This window comes from Protomyctophum bolini, assembly GCF_963924005.1.
Source record: "Protomyctophum bolini genome assembly, chromosome: 20".
NCBI lineage: Eukaryota > Metazoa > Chordata > Actinopteri > Myctophiformes > Myctophidae > Protomyctophum > Protomyctophum bolini.
In genome coordinates this window covers 24,339,592-24,356,847 of record NC_137881.1, presented here as the reverse complement: position 1 = coordinate 24,356,847, position 17,256 = coordinate 24,339,592, and the positions used below count along the sequence as shown (strand labels likewise).

The 17,256-nt window shown below is 43.7% G+C and overlaps 1 protein-coding gene across 1 annotated transcript; it reads right to left on the bottom strand.

Annotated features, from left to right (window-relative positions):
• Positions 1-448: 448 nt before the first annotated feature.
• paqr9 (progestin and adipoQ receptor family member 9) lies at positions 449-7,291 on the bottom strand. Its single transcript, XM_080791983.1, has 4 exons — positions 6,670-7,291; positions 3,904-6,212; positions 1,680-1,964; positions 449-915 (listed from the first exon to the last, which is right to left on the bottom strand). Exons 2-4 carry the CDS (start codon positions 4,491-4,493, stop codon positions 597-599), a joined length of 1,194 nt encoding a protein of 397 aa, XP_080648109.1. The 5' UTR covers positions 4,494-6,212; positions 6,670-7,291; the 3' UTR covers positions 449-596.
• Positions 7,292-17,256: the final 9,965 nt, after the last annotated feature.

Here is a 17,256-nt window from a genome sequence, read left to right as displayed (position 1 = left end):
GTGTGTGAAAATCTTAACTCAGACAAGCTTGCATAACCTTCATTCAAAATAAAAAAGATGCAAAACAAAATGCATTCGCAGAGCGATTTGTCGTTTAGTGCAGTGGTTCAAACAAGCTGTGTGTGGGGGGGGCAGCAGGGCATTCTGTTCAAGCTTCATCCAGCAGATGTCTGCTCAGGTGCTCACATGGATCGCTCGGGGGCGGGGGGAGCAGTTAGGGCTTACGTTTATTGCTCATGAACAGCAATTCATCTACTGCCAAATTTATTTCGCAGTTTTTTTTCCTTTTTTATCCCCTGGTCGATCGCCGACACGGACACATGTGCCGTGTTCATGGGGGGGAAACTAATATTCCATTTGGACATGACGTTCCCGAGTTGTTACCGTTTGAAACCAGCATGCCTTACAGAGATAAATCCATTTCTGTCAGAACAATAGACAGGGGTGGATCAGTTTCCTGTGGGATTGCAACTCCAGTGTCTTTACACAAGATGGTGCTTTTCGCTGACATTTGAAATCACCCAAAAAAGGAAGGAAAAAAAGTTTCTTAAGTCGTCCTTGGCAGGGAAATGAGTCAAGAACCACAGTTTCACACTTCAGTGGCATTTGAGATGATCGCTGCACCGCTCCTTGTTGGCCAGCAGGTCGCGCTGCTGGGGGGCGTAGATGCGGTTGGCGCCCCAGGAGAACCAGGCGATGATGGAGGCGATGGCCGCCTGCAGGAGGAGCATCACGCCCAGGGTGGAGGCCAGGGCGGGGCCGGGGAGCCGCGGAGGGGGGGAGGAGGGGAGGAGGAGGAGGCTGGACGACAGTAGGAGGGCTCGGACCTCGGACTTGATCATGTGGAGCTCGTCCAGGATGGACAGGAAGGTGCAGCAGTGGAACCACTGGTGGCTGTGACCCCACAGGTCAAACCTGGAACCGTGGACATAGGGGGCGTTTGGTTGATTCGAGTGATTGATTGAACATTTTATTTCACAGTATGCAGAATGGGTGCATTTCACACGAAAGTACAGGACAATGGCACTTGAGGATAGAACCAGAAAAGCCCGTAGTTGCTCTTTGAGAGTGCTTTTGAAGGAGTCTAGGGATTCACATTTCTAAATGGCTGTTGGCAGGGCGTTCCACATTCATTTTAGTGGCATAGGAGCTAAATTAACTGACATTAACAGATGGCAGTAGCCGATATTTATTTGTTGTTGATAAGCATAATGGCTATGTGTGTTGGTTATCCGCAGCCTACCAAGCTTTAGATTCTGTAAACTGTAGTCTGAAAACCCACCTTTTCAGACTCCATCATGGCCCATAGCACTTACCCTACCTATCTCCTAGCATTTCTGTAGACTTAGATAGCATTTGATACAGACTTATAGCATGTTATGTAGACAGCACTATAATTGCATTGTATGTAGTCTTAGCTTACGCATTCTTGGCTTATGCATATTTCATGATAAATGCTTTTTATGTGATGTATTCCCATGCTTTTTTGTTCTTGCTTAATGTAAATCGCTCTGGATTAAGAGCGTCTGCTAAATGCCTACATTGTAAATTGTAAATTGTAGATTCTGAACATTTATTTCTTGTATTGAAGATGTATCTGTTTCCCTGGTACAAAAGAGGTTCCCTGGTAGCGGGATGGGATATAAAAACATGTATCTATCTGCAGTCCTATACCGTACCTTCCCGGGGCCAGCCTCTCGGGGACCTTGCTGATGTTGAAGACGGCCGACGCCACCAGCCAGAAGCAGTGGCGGTAGAAGAACCCGGGCATGGAGGCGGAGGAGGCGAAGGCGGTGGAGGCCGCCGGGTACGGGCTGGCCGCCAGGAGGCGGTAGAAGATGGGCGTGGACGACACCAGGAAGGGCAGCAGGAAGACCAGCGTGCGGATCATGTAGCGGTGCTTCCGCCAGCGCTGGCGCGTGTTGCAGCACGACAGCACGCAGACGATGGCCACCAGGCAGGAGCTGTTTCAAAGGACGGAGAGGTCGGTTAGCCCGTTTGCTCCTCTACAAATGACACATTTTCCCTTCATTGTGGGAATGGCATTTAATGTTTGTGTTGCCACAAATTTACGTCATATTTGACGGACATATAGGTAACCTAATTTCTCCTTTCATTGTCAATGGCAAATATGAGACATGTGGGGAGAAAAGCTCTATATAAGAGGGGCTAGCGCTCTTGTTATACTTCTTCATGAATTAATTTGTCAACTTAAGTTTTAACCATGATACAATGTTTAAAAAAACTCATTTTTTCACCATGATCATGTGAAATGACAACTGAATTTATGTGATTGGTTAGCCGAGCTGCTCGTCTACATATGACGTACATTTTCCTTTCATTGTGGGAATGGCATTTAATGTTTGTGTTGCCACAGATTTACGTCATATTTCTATATTTCTATTTTAAATTCTCCTTTCATTGTCAATGGCAAATGTGAGACGTGACGGGACGAAAAGCTGTATATAGGCGCCCCTCAGAAATCACACCTGTGTGAATGTGAAGTGAGGGGCGCTCTTATCATCGTACATCATCATGACATAAAATGGACACTTCTATTTGCTATGATGTAAAATGTTCCATTCAGTCAATGGGAATTTAATGTTTGTGTAGGACAAAGTTTGTGAACATACACTAAAAGATGGATATAGGATCATACATCATCTCATTCCGGCCAATCACTATTTGCATCCTAACTTTTCCGTCTTCACTTTTCTATCCACACTTTTTATCCTCAATGCGTACTTTGCCCAGCTCTACGTCTCCTCCAAACCTTCTTCCACCTTCCCACCCTCCTCCCTCTGTACCCGTTTGCAGGAAATCAAGTCCTGGTTCACCTCCAATTTCCTCAAACTCAACAGTGATAAAACCGAGGTAGTCCTCATTGGTTCTAAATCCACACTCACCAAGCAACCCAGTTTCACTCTCACCATTGACAACTCCTCGGTTTCCCCCTCCCCTCAGCTTAAGAGTCTGGGTGTCGTCCTCGACAGTACCCTTTCATTCCACACCCACATCAACACCACCATCCGATCCGCCTACTTCCACCTCAGAAACATCAACCGCCTCCGCCCCTCACTCACTCCCCACAGTGCCGCTATCCTGGTTCAGTCTCTTGTCACTTCCCGCCTGGACTACTGTAATTCCCTTCTCTTTGGTCTCCCCCACAAACTCCTCCATAAACTCCAACTAGTCCAGAATGCTGCTGCCCGTATCGTCACCAGAACCCCTGTCATCAGTCACATCACCCCTGTTTTACACCAACTCCACTGGCTCCCCATCAAATACCGTATCGACTTCAAAATCCTTCTCCACACATTCAAGGCCATCCATAACCTCGCACCCCCATACCTGTCTGACCTTGTCCACGTCAACATCCCCACCCGGTCTCTCAGGTCTGCCTCCTCCCTCACCCTGAAAGTCCTCCCAGCCCGTCTCTCCACCATGGGCTCAAGAGCCTTCAGCCGCTCTGCCCCTCACCTCTGGAACTCCCTCCCCCCTGACATCAGAAACATGGACTCTATCACTATATTCCAAACTCACCTCAAAACCCACCTGTTTAGGCAGGCCTATAACTCTGTGTGACCTCTAGTGTCTTCTGCTGCAGGCTGTGCCCTAGTTTTATTTTTTTTCCTGCTTTTAACTGTGTTCTTGTACTGCTTTTAATCTGTACGGCGACCTTGAGTGCCCTGAAAGGCGCCTTATAAATAAAATGTATTATTATTATTATTATTATTATTAATCAAATCATCACTATGGGGTATACACAAAGCTAGGGGGGGCACTTCTCACAAATAAGTAAAAAATAAATACTAGCAAACCTGCATAACAAAAACGAATCAAAACTAAAACTAAACTAAACTAAAACTAAAAACGAATGTAAAATGAAAAAACAATAATAACCTCGGAATGTAGAAGTCATCAAAGAACGCCCTGAAGTCCGGCCAAGGCGACTGCAGGAGGAGGGGTTCCTCAGGGTCCCCCCCCAGGCCCTCCTCGTCCAGGTTGGAGCCGGCAGTGATCGTCGTCTCCGCTATCCCGGCCCTCGGGTGGATGTAGTAGTAGTAGGCCAGCGAGGAGCCCACGGTGTAGGCACTGATGGTGCCGTAGTCCACGAAGAAGCACACCTCGCGGACCACCAGGGACATGGAGTTGAGCAGGTGGGCCATGCTGCTCGCCATCAGCAGCATCAACACGCCCACCAAGTAGCTCCACAGCGGGTAGAAGAACGGGTCGCTGGCGGCCGGCGCGCCCTCCCACGTGAACGCCTCGGCGAAGTGGTACGCGAACACGAACACGGGCAGGAAGTGCGTCCAGAAGTTGCCCGTCTCGTTGGTGGGCCGGAACGCCGACCACAGGCACTCCGCCAGGCTGTAGTCCGGGTAGCGGTAGCCCGACAGGATGTAGCTCTCCGTCACGCGGGGCGGGACGTCAGTGTGGCGGAGGAGAGGCCGGGGCCGGGACGGCGAGCGACCGCCGCAGCACAGGGACATTGTGGGGGGTGGTGTTGGTTTTGTCGACTAAGACTAAATGTTACTAATGTTGCTCTGGAGAGGGAAGTCTGGAGCTCTCTGGAGCTGTTCCCCCAGCGACCCGACTACGGATAAGCGGCTGAAGATGGATGGAAGCCTAAAGGGATTTTGACTCCACTTAGACTAAACAATTTCAAATTACTAAAATAGGACTGGAACTAATTGGTGTTAAGTCTGAATTTGCTGTCAGATTAACACTGGCATGACTAAGACTAAATATAAGAATTTGATATTTAGTCGACTGAGACTAGACTAAGACTAAACGATTTCAGATGACTAAAATAGGACTAACTAAACGGTGTGTTATTCAAAAGACTAAAGTCTGAATTTGCTGTCAAAATGAACACTGCACATTGGGTACAGTATTTAGGCCTTAGTATTTAGATAGCTGCTTGTCCTTCAGCTATAACAAGAACACCCCTATTAATGAGGTCGTTGTTATTGCAACGCACTGCACTCAGTCAGTGCTTCTTGTTTTATTGCTTGCACAAGCACTTGGCTGACGACCACAGCGGTTATTGGCTCAGAGGTCACAGACGTCACAGACTAAGCTTCCTGAATATAATGGACGGACATAAGGCATCATCGACTGTTATAGGCAGCTCTGCTGAGTCAAATTAAATGTCAACAACGGGGCGAGACGGCTTCTTTTCCCTTCGACCTTTGAGCCCAATATTCCTCCGTAGGCCTCCTGTCATAAGCAGTCAGCTATAGACCACACAGAGCACTGACAAGCTGACGGCTGTAGAGTCATTTATGACCCTGTAATCCCCTGAGTCAGATGAAATGTAGTGCACTGGTGGGTGCAGTGACACGCAGCAGCCAGCAGGGAGGTGAAATGCATGTAGGAGCGAGCAGTGTCGTCTCACTTGTATGATGTTGAGGATGTTGTTGATCTCTTGACCCTGTGTGCAAACTCCAAAAGGTCAATATTCCGTGGTTCTTGTCACATGACACGCCCGTTGTCTCTTTACGGACTCACTGTGCATGTGGATATATTCCCTCGTGTTATCTTGAAAGAGACTCCTATATTCTAATGCATGTCAGACTTAAAGGTTTAAAATGATGCATCATTTGCCTATTTAGGCAAAAAACATAAAAAGGCCACTTCACATATCATCATAACCTCATATGTTCAAAACTGTTGATACTTTTCAGGATTCAATTTTTTTTTAAGATAGCGAGCTTGCAAGATCTACTACTATACTTTCTTGTGTGACGCTGTGCGTAACAGTTAACTGTACAAATGAAAGGTGTTTCCACAGATTACAGAAAGTTAACTGTACAACTGAAAGGTGTTCCTCATGAGATACGATCCCGTTTGACAAAATAACTGTACAACTGAAAGGTGTTTCCTATGATCCAGTTAGACAGAATAACTGTACAACTGAAAGGTGTCTCCTTGGTGTGATCCAGTTATACAGTCAGAACTGGGTCATCATGTGAGAGAGACGTGGACGGACGGCAACCTTCAATTATTCACGCTGTTTAATCCACTGAAGAGTTCATGTCCTACTTTGCATTATAATCCATCAAGCCCCCGTTTATGTAGGTTATGCATTTGCCTCAGAGGAATGCTTGAGGCTGCGGTGGTACAGTATACTGTTGGTAGTTGTCTTGTAGGCTGCAGTTACAGTATAGTTGTCCTGTATAGTCTTCAATGCAGCTTAGCCCACTTCCCTGTGAGCATAGGAGTGCAAAACAGTTAATACAAATACAACTAATCGATTTAATTGATTATTTTAAAGAACAAAATATGAATCAATTAAAACAATCATAAATGTATGTATTATAATTTTTTGGTAAAAAAATATATAAATGGCAAAAATAATTAAAGTAGAATAATATAGGCTAAGTTTATATTAATTATTTCAAAACAATAAAAAAATAAACAAACAAATATATAGGTGCTATGTTTTTTTGCTAGCCTATAATTTACTCTTTTTTACAGGAGTCCCATGTCAACACAAGCATGCAAAAATATAACAACAATATATGTCCAGTGGCAGTGACTACTGGACATTACAAGAACAAAACAGTTTTCTCTCTCTCGAGTTTAACCAACAAAGTAATTGATAGAATAATCGCCTATTATAAATAATAAAATTATCTCTAAACAGCATGTAGCCAGTCGTACCTGACAGGCTGGCTGCAGTCCTCTGCACTGTCTGCAGTGACAGTGTTGTGTGTAGGCCTACGTAGCCTGACTATACTTAAAACAAGGTCACGTCCTTAAGCGACGCTTTTATAACAGTCCGGTGCAGTGGCTGTCCCACCGGTCCCACCGCGGTGGAGGAACGTTACGTGACGTGACGTATTATCAGCGGCTCTGCTTCCATCTCCTGCCCGATGGATGTGACGCCAAAAACCGGCCGGCATGTCTCTTAATGCTCAAACCTCCGCTACTCCTCACCAGCCGATCGATCCGGTCCTCCGCCTCTCTGCTCGCCGACATGAGGAGTCGATGCTCCGTCCGGGGCTCCGGTCAGTGAGTCGTCCCGGCGGTGCGATTCGGGAAGTAGATAGCTGTAGCCCTCAGACTGGAGTGGATGATCCGTGTGTCAGTGACCGTGTGCCGGGCAGACAGGACACACGCAGACCGCTCTACCTCCACCACCTCCAACGGTCCCGTTGTTATGAAGCCGCTGCTGCTTCAGCCATTCATTCATTCATTCATTAATTCGTTCATTCATACATTCCCGTTATACCTGCATGCTGCTTAACATGCTCTTTACGTAGTGCTCCGCGTCCCCCTTAAGTAATCGTTCCTCAGTGTTGCTGCACTCACTCACCGCATCTCTCTCTCTCTCTCTCTCTCTCTCTCTCTCTCGGTGTCTCTCTCTCTCTCTCTCTCACTCTCTCTCTCTCTCTCTCTCTCTCTCTCTCTCTCTCTCTCTCTAAAGGCACTTGTTCAGAGGACTCACGCACGGACCATTCCAGGTCATTTGCATAGTGTTTCAGTGTGTTCAGCCAGTGATGACGACACTACTTTCGTGCTACTTTTTGTTCTGCTTTTTGTAGGCTACTTGCTTTAGTGTGTCTGTGTACAAAGGTGAAAGTGAATTAAATTCAACAATCAACATATAATCTATCTAGGCCCAATGTAAAATAAAATAATCTCTCTCTCACACACACACACACACACACACACACACACACACACACACACACACACACACACACACACACACACACACACACACACACACAAGTTTAAGTGTTGGACATCTCTAAAGCTGTAATGGAGACCTGTCCTACATGGTGATTCATTATTATTGATGAGGGTGATGGTATCAATAATGTCCTGGTGATTCATTATTATTGATGAGGATAGAAATAACAACAGCCAACAGGTCAAAAAGGTCACGGCACCATCTGGGCTCAGGCGTTGTATGCAGTGGTGGAAAGTAACTAAGTACATTTACTCAAGTACTGTACTTGAGTGCAATTTTGAGGCATTTGTAGAGCCTACTTTACTGGAGTATTTCCAATTTCCAACTTTTACTCCACTACTTTTTTGTAGATTTTGGTTTTACAATACATACCACTTAACCCTAAACGGCAGAGGCTGTATAATGTGTCATGTGACACTGGGGGGTGGGGTTACCTGTATACTGTGTCAATATTATAGATGACCTTAGCTTAGAAAGATATTCTAAGTACATGACACAGTATGAGAGAGAGAGAGAGAGAGGGAGAGAGAGAGAGAGAGAGAGAGAGAGAGAGAGAGAGAGAGAGAGAGAGAGAGAGAGAGATATCATCAGAGAGAGAGAGAATGCCAGAGTGAAGCGCATGTCTTGACTGGTTCAGAAATGAAGTTGTTAAACAGACATCGACTAATAAATCAATGGTGTTTTAATGTTACATTGTTACACTGAGTCTCTACTCTAGATCACTCTGACTATAATGTGGTTCCAAAGCTTTTTAGCTCAAGAGACCCAAAAATTTGACGTTTTCCCGGGACACAATCTGTTGATCTGCTATTTTCACTACTTCTTAAACATTTTTAGAAATTAATTCATGCAAATTATTTGATCTTTTGTTTTTAATTGATGAAAAATTGAGATTATTTATTTTGTTTAAACATGTTCAAACATTTTCAATAAGATAGTCTAGATATCATTATAGGATGAAAATTGGGTCGCGACCCAAACATCAGTGTTTGTGAAACAGTGCTCGGATAATCTAAAGCAGTGGTTCTCAAAGGGAGGCCCGGGGACCCCCAGGGGGGTAGCATCATCAATTGAAATCGGTTTAACCACTTTAGCCCTATAGCTATAATACCATTATACTGTTGGCTATTTTCATTGTTTTACTTACATTTTTGCAACCCATTTTTTCACCCAGTGTCAATTATCTAATGTAATCCTGGGCACGACTACACTCCCTCTGCCAACCTGGGGAGAGCAATGGACTGACTCACACTGCTCCCTTCAAAAGGTTTGGGAACCGCTGATCTAAATCTAAAAACTAATGCTTTTGTTATTGGATCCCTGGGGCTTTGAGTTGATTTATATAGTGTTGCATGCAGTGACATGCTTTAGGATTGTCCTCTGGCAATATCTGTTGTTGCTAAGTCCTCACATGATAAAATATTAAACCTTTCAAAGCAGACACGTGGTGTAAATCCAGTAAATGCAGCTTTCACCATTTGGAATTGCATTACGGAACGTACACATACATTTTATGATTGGTTAGCCGATTTGCTCGTCTACATACTGTATGACATAAATGTTCCCTTCATTGTCAATGGCAAATATGAGACGTGTGGGGACAAAAGCTGTATAACGCCCCTCAAAAATAGATGCCTCATTGGACGTTGCAGTTCATTGGAGCGACCTGTCTCGCACAGAGGCGAAAGTGCGCCCATAGATACAGTATATATGGACATGAGTGTCATAGCGGCCTCCAGTCACGTGACTCAAGTCCCTTCCTTTCATTACATTCCTTAGCACCAACGCGGAAGCTTGCCCTCTCTTGAGAGCATCCGCCCAGAGCCGGAAGAGGCGTCTATAGGTCTATAGTTTGAGGACATTGCATAGAGTGGTCCTAATGGGCAAAAGAGGTGGCTAAAATGTGCCTGAATAATGCGTTTTATATTAACTGTACAATATGTGAAGACATTGAGGGCGGGACAAAGCCTAGAACATTGACAGAGTACTGTCTGTGGAAGTGTGTAGGCAGGTGGAGTGCTGGTAAGCTCGGCGCTAGCAACCAGACACCACGTCGACCCTATTCTGATTCTGGTAGTGGGACGTATGCTCTCAACTCAGTTTGTTTTGTGTTTGGATGTACACACCTGTCCTCCCTGGATGGGGCGCATCCTTCCCAAGGGTTCTCCCTTTTCATCTTCTCCGGTTTCCCTGGCCTTTCCTTGGTCTAAGGACAAAGGCCGGGGTGTAATTTTCCTTTGTCAAATGTGGGCCTGTGTACAGTGTAGGCCTACAGCCCTTTGCTCTCGCAAACACGTAACCTGACTTGACTTTGGTAAATGATAAAATAAAACCTTTTTAATTGATCCCCGGGGCATGAATTCAATCACAGCAGAAAACGAAACGGCAGTATAAAGACTTGACTTGACTCGAGGAAGGTATTTCTATTTAAAACCAATCCAAATGTTTTAACTATTTGTGTGCCAGACACACCCACATGACATTAAGAAACCTTGGACATCTGGACACCTCAATGTAATATATATATTAATAATAATATTATTATTGTAATAATATATATATGTAATATAAATATTGGCTATAAAAAAATATATATATATATATATATTTAGAAAAATGGTCTTAAATAAAATAAAGTACATTAAGTTCTGACATTTCTACAATTTCTACATATTGCTACACACCCTGTATATCCAGTCATTTTGGGGGCATAAATGATAAGTTGAAGGATAAAATTAAGTCTGAACTAAGTCTGATAATGATGTACCGTGCATGTTCACATCATGATTAGCCAATTTTGCATCGAGGTGCGCAGATGTCCAATGTGCCCACTTCCCTCTCCAGGTTACCATGGCTGTCAGTTCTGGTGAAGCACATTCTCCAAGTCTCAAAACTCACCTCTCACCCCTTAGCACTACTCTTTCCTTCGAGTGTGTAAAGTCTTCAACCCTTTTCATATCAAGGCCCATGATTTATTAGCCACGGACCACCTGTCATGAACTGTGTACTTTAATTGTGTAGTTATGTTCCTAGTGTTTCCTGTCTGCTCTAATGCTTGCTTGCTTCAGGCTCAGCCAATCGTGTGTTGATACTAGTAGTTGTTGCATCTGTGTCTAGTTAGCCTTTGTGTATTTAAATCTGTGTTCAGTGGTCCCTTGCCAGTTTATGTATGGTGTGTTTTGTCCATGTATGTAGTATGTCGTGTTTTGTCCAGTTTGATAATCAATAATCACTGAACTTGACCTGCCATGTACCTCTGGGAGTACATATGTTCTATTGAGTCAAGTAGTTGAGTATTTTGTCCAGCCCTGGGTCATATACAGTAGTGAGCTTAAGCAGGGTTGGTCAGCAGTGATAGCGCATAGCGGACTCTACGTAGCTGGTACGTGGGTTTTAGTGGCTTAGTGGTTTAGTGGCTTTAGTGGTTTTAAGTATCAATACTGCAGTATTGATACTTAAAGTAGCCTACCAAAGGTAGAAAGTATTTTAAGTTTTAAGTTTAAGTTTCAAAATGTATAAAATCTTTTGAAAATAGCTGACCCACAAGCGTGACGATGTGACACATTGTGAGCTTGTAGATCTGCTATTTTCAAACCCCCAAAATGTATATAGCGCTGAAGTGGTTTGTGTGGTTTGTAATGTTTTGTAATAATAATCACAATCTACAAAGCAACTAGTAACTAAAGTTTTCAAATATTGGAGTAAAAGTACAACATTTGGACCTGAGATGTAGTGGAGTAAAAGTATTGGAAATTGGAAATACTGTACTCAAGTAAAGTACAAATACCTCAAAATTGTACAGTACTTAAGTAAACGTACTTACATTTCACCACTGCACGGTGTGTGGTTTTCCTGGAAGTAGCTTAGCGCCGGCTTAGCATTATTTATTCCCCAGTAGATGCCATTGTCTAACAATCCAATGGCCCTGGAATGTTTACTTAACAGACCCTTAAAAAAACAAGATAGCAACTATATAAAAGCTGTGTGTGTGTGTGTGCGTGCGTGCGTGCGTGGAATGAATGACGAGAAAACACAACATTCCTGTATGATACCATAACATCCTTACACCGACTGGTCCGGGCCTAGCAATAATCTTTCAACTTCCTCGTAGACCCTGCATGCACTTGATTCAATCTTTTATCCGCTCATGTTTTCATCAGTCCATCAGACCATCAGACCAATTAAGTGCCATTGGTCCGAGGGTGTGCATTATTATAGGCAAAGAGAGCCTATACACGGCGGAAGTGCAAGTACTGTAAATTGATAGTTCAATATTATTGATTAGAAAAATTGTTCATGGCACCATTTGAAACTTGTTTAACTGGAAACACCAAAGTACAGAATTTGCCATTTTAAGATTTCATAGTATTTAGCATCTCTGAGCCCAGGAATGGGTGTGACAATAGATACTTGTCTCCACCCCTAGATACTTGCATAAACACCGCTATGAGGCTGGCCAAGTCAGGCTAACAGGTCTCCACTAGGAGGATAGGAGTGTGTGTGATGTTTGGCAAAATGTTTAGTAATATAAACATGTTTTGTGTGTGTGTGTGTGTGTGTGTGTGTGTGTGTGTGTGTGTGTGAGACACAACTTGGCCTGTTGTAGCGCCACCATGACGCCGATTTGAACAAAGCGGCCTCCTGGTGGCACACAGACAGACGGACGGACGGACACACGAACGGACGCACGGACACACACGGGGGGGGGGGGAGTGCAAAACATACTCACTCCCCATGCCTTCGGCCTGGTGGAGACAATAACAGATACAGTTACAGTAGAGAGGAAAAAGAAAAGTATCTCAATCAAAGGCAGCAGCAAACTGAAAAGTCTAGTTGTGTTTTAACAGAAATAAGAGGCAGCAGACCTGCAGTTTTCTGGGAGTTGGTTTTCCAGATAATATTATGTGGGCCTTGTGGGGCATAAAAACTAAATGCTGCTTCCACACGTTTATGACAAAGAGATGCAAAGAAAATGAGAGATTGAGTGAGATAAATCTTTGTGCAACTGTTAAAGTTGAAGCTTAACTAAAAGTTGAAGCTGAAGTGAAGTGAAGTACCAGAACGCTCGCTTCAAAACATAGTCGCCTCGGGCATGCATAGAACGGTCTGGTCTGGTCCTAAACGTAACCTCAGTAAACTCGTACTACATTTTGATGCAAATTATATTTCTTTGCATTTCTACTCAAGTATAAATTTCCAGTTCCGGACTTTTGCTTGTAACAGAGCATTTCTACATTGCAGTATCGATATGATGCTTTTACTTAATTCATCATTTGAGTAGGCCTACTTTTTTATAGAAAGTAGTATTAAAAAATCACACCTGTGTGAAGTGAGGGGCGCTAATATATTAAAGTATAACTCATGTCGATTAGGTGACGTAATGGTGATGTAAAACAAACGGTGTCAAAACAAACATTAAATTCTCTTTATTGTCATTTAATGTTTGTGTTAGGGACAAGATTTTCCCTTCATTGTCAATGGCGTTTTTGAACTGGCGCCCCTCAAAAATATAAAATAAGAAAAAAGACGTTAAGAAGGTATTAACATCAGTAAAAGAAAATTAAGGATTGATTTGGTGTTATTAAAACGGAGTTTGTTGAACAGAGCTGGTTGAACAGCAGGGGTGTGGTGCAATTTAATTAAAAGTTCATGGCTTGAAATGCCTTCTGCAACGGAAAGATCTAATTACCCTCAACCCCCTGCTGATGAAACATCTGTTTTACCCGCTGAGGCCAGCAGGAGTGCTGCTGAGCTCAGCTGAGCTAATAAATAACTAGACAAACTAAAAAAACAAGAGAGAGAGAGAGAGAGAGAGAGAGAGAGAGAGTACTTTAATGTACTACGTTGTTCCGTCCACCCACTTAAATCGATCTTCGTAAAGTATAATTTCAAGGGAGTAAAAGTACAATATTTGCCTCTGAGATGTAGTACAGATCGAGGGTAGCTATACTGGGACGTAAGTCAGGACTTGATCACACCGGCTAGGTCACCTGAGTGAGGGGTATGATGTTCAAGAGACCCGAAACCCCGATGACCTTGGGGTACATCACTAAGGATACGTCCCAGGTGCATCCATGCGATGTATTCAAAGTTATAGTTATTAGTTTATAGTGACTCATAGGAATATGTGACAACCGGGTATAGTCTGGTGACCACCGGAGAGATGAGTGACAGCCGGGAATGTAGACAGCACCCGGGTGAGCAGTATGGGTTAGCGCCCCAGCCTGTGTCCTCCGTGAGGAGGAAGCCCAACAACCCTTGGTGAGAGCCATTGTAATCCACCACTCCTGAGTGAAGTGCCTCGTGCAACGCACAGGTCCTGAGAGCTGAGAGCTGGTGGACCTGGTGAGACGTAGGAGGAGCCCGGACAGGAGTCAACCCACAGGGCCTAGTCCCTCCATGCGCACCCTGGGCAAGACCTACGCTGAAAAGACTATATCAGCTGAAGTTGCGTGATTTCAGCGGAAGTATTGCCCAAGGAAATGACGTTGATGCTTTACAAATCAGTTTACATTCTCCGCGAATGAAACAAGTGTTGTGATTGGTCGGGAAAATATCGTATCCGGGGGAAATACATTTGACGGATGTTCCGGAGGATACATCCGCCGATAGCTTCTCTGCCTTACGTTGTGACCAGGCTTTTCTTTTCGCAGATAAGTAAGCCTAGGGGACCGAGGCTACTCCATGCGCCAGATTGCTGATCCTCCCAGTCCCGGTAGAGTAGTTCGGGAGCAACGGATTGTGTGGCCTTGGTCTTGCCCTAATGGGACTGATCGAGGGTAGCTACTGGGACTAGGACGTAAATCAGGACTTGATTTTTTAAAACATTTTCAGTAGCACCGAAGAGACGACTTTAGGACGGTACCCCCCCCCCCCCCCCCCCCCGAACCTCAAATGACGTCACATTGTAGGCTCTACAGCGCCGAACCGACTTTTATTCGGCTCTAAAATAGGAGTATGAATCGACCCTAAGGATCCATCCCAGGTGCATCCATGCGATGTATTTTTAGTTACTGACTGTACAGTAGTAGTAAAAGTATGGGAAGTTGGAAATATTCAATTCATGTAAAAATAACTCTCTGGGTATAGGCCTATATAATATGGGTCCTTTCTACACCAGCTGGATGTGAGCTTAATAAACCAAAGTATAGGTTGTTGTTTTACACAATGAACTTATGAATTTGACAGGAAACACATTTTAAGCTGAGTTTTACAAATATATTTCTCTGCATTTTGTAGACATGTTACGTGATGTTATGTGTCTTCAGTTAAAATGTGGACAGGAGACTTGGGTGGACAATTAGCCTTTGCTAAACCCATACTGCTACCTTCAACTCGTACGTGCTGCACTGCTACCACATATCCTCCGTGCCAACTACGTCACAATGCGGGATAAGTCATACCTGACAAATTGCCCTGAGCTTCCACCAATCAAACAAATTGGATGGAATTCAGAGAGTGGAGGGTATGTTCCAGTCAGGTGTCTTGCCCTCCCTGCTCCAAAGGCAGCTCATCAAATGTGGTTGCAATTTTGCAAAGCAGGTTGCAAGGGACGGTGCAGCTGCTCAAACAATAACCGGCCTTGCACTCCTCTCTGCAAATGCTATGGTGGAGACTGTGTCAACACTATTAGGGAGGACATTCAAGATGATGATGACGAAGATGAATAGATCCTGCAAATAATACATTTTTTGCAGGATCTATTCATCTTCGTCATCATGTAGGCATAATTGACCATGGGCTCTTTAAGAGGATAGGTGTGTGTGTGTGTGTGTGTGTGTGTGTGTGTGTGTGTGTGTGTGTGTGTGTGTGTGTGTGTGTGTGTGTGTGTGTGTGTGTTGTGTTGTGTTGTTTAGTGTGTGTTTCAAAGTACAATAAATGCAAGATACTTGTATAAACATACACAAATAATTGCAAATCACATAAATGGGTGCAAGAATAGGTGCGAAACTAGTCCCGGACCCCCTGTGGAAGACCCCTGGTATTAGCTACTACTCATTTTTGTAATCAGTGCCCAAAAGCTTTTAATGCTTCAATTATTATCTAATTTGACATTGATCTGGAACAGGAGCAGAGCGAGGAATGTAGAGTACTGAGATGAGTCCGGGGGCCCCGGGTGAAGAAAGACCCCATGACCAAAAGTCAGAAAAGATTATTCTGGCTACATTCAAAGTGTAAGAAATCAACTCAGAATATTTAAAAACCTATAAAACAACACTTATATTATGAAAATCGGACATTAAAGGACAACTCTAGTTTTTTTCAACCAAGGTTCATATGTTTTAGGTTGTTTTTTGACAAAGTTTTAGGGATTTTAGTTGTTTTTGACAGGGGGCTAAATAGCCTATGTATTTATTTACAAAATCTTATAGCGATTTCTTATTTTATTATTTACTATTATTATTATTATTATTATTGGCTCAATATGTCAGTTTGACACATTCTACACACACTACCACCCTAAAAAGCGACTGTTGCCAAATAGTTAAACCGTTGCTATAACTTGCTGATGGCTCAGTGTTATTTTGCATGGCTGTGTTGAAAGTTAGACGACTGATACGCAGGTGATGGCAATAATACTAATCAATGATTTACATTAGTATTATTGCCATCACTTGCATGGGTGGCTCGGTCGTAATCACTATATGAAAAGTCCTGTCGGACGGTAGTAAGTTGCAGTTGCATTATTGCATAGTGTTTAACATTTCGACATTAAGACATTTTGAGCAAGCTCTTTACTGAAACGATCGATTTTTTAAAATGGAGAAACCCCGTCATTTACCATGCATCTGGATAAGAATTTAGGACACCAATTGGGCTTGCCATCATGCCACGTCTCCTCTCTTGCTAGTAACGTGCCGGACAAGGACGGGGTGGGAAGGGTGTCGAGGGACTTAGCGAAGTCCTCTGGGATTTCAAAATACAAGAGTGTATCTCATCTCGGCACTCGATCGGCAGATACGCACCTCTGATACGGTAGGCCTCCCTCAAGTCTCAAAATGAGCAAAATGTTGCTGCACTCAATTCGGGCATTTCCTATTTACCTCCTCTAGATGGCAGTGTGGTTCTGTTTCAGATTCCACCCAGCAGTTTGAGACCTGACTGACTAGCTTGACCATGCACTCAGCCTGAATTTTCATTTCGTTTCACTTCATCCCCAGAACATATTTTTAATGGGAACGTGGCTAGCGATTCAGGGCTGGAGCCAGGCAAGACTGACTGGGCAAAAAATTAGGATTTGATTTGGCAATAATACAAACTTAATTGGTGAACATTCATCCCAACATTATGTTAAAAAAGGGCCCTGCTGTCCATTGTGGAGACTGTTATTTCACACTGTACTTTTTGCACACTGTGTCATGTTTTTGTTCCGCTGTTGTTTGATTTGATCTGTCTTCAGTTTTATGTAAAATACTTTGCAGCTATTAGTAGTAGTAGTAGTAGTAGTAATAGTATAGTATTTGTCTGGAGATGTGCTTTATGTATTATTAGAGGTATGACCGAGATCACCTGGGAAACTGAATGTCCTAGGTTGTAGGTTCAAGTCCCAT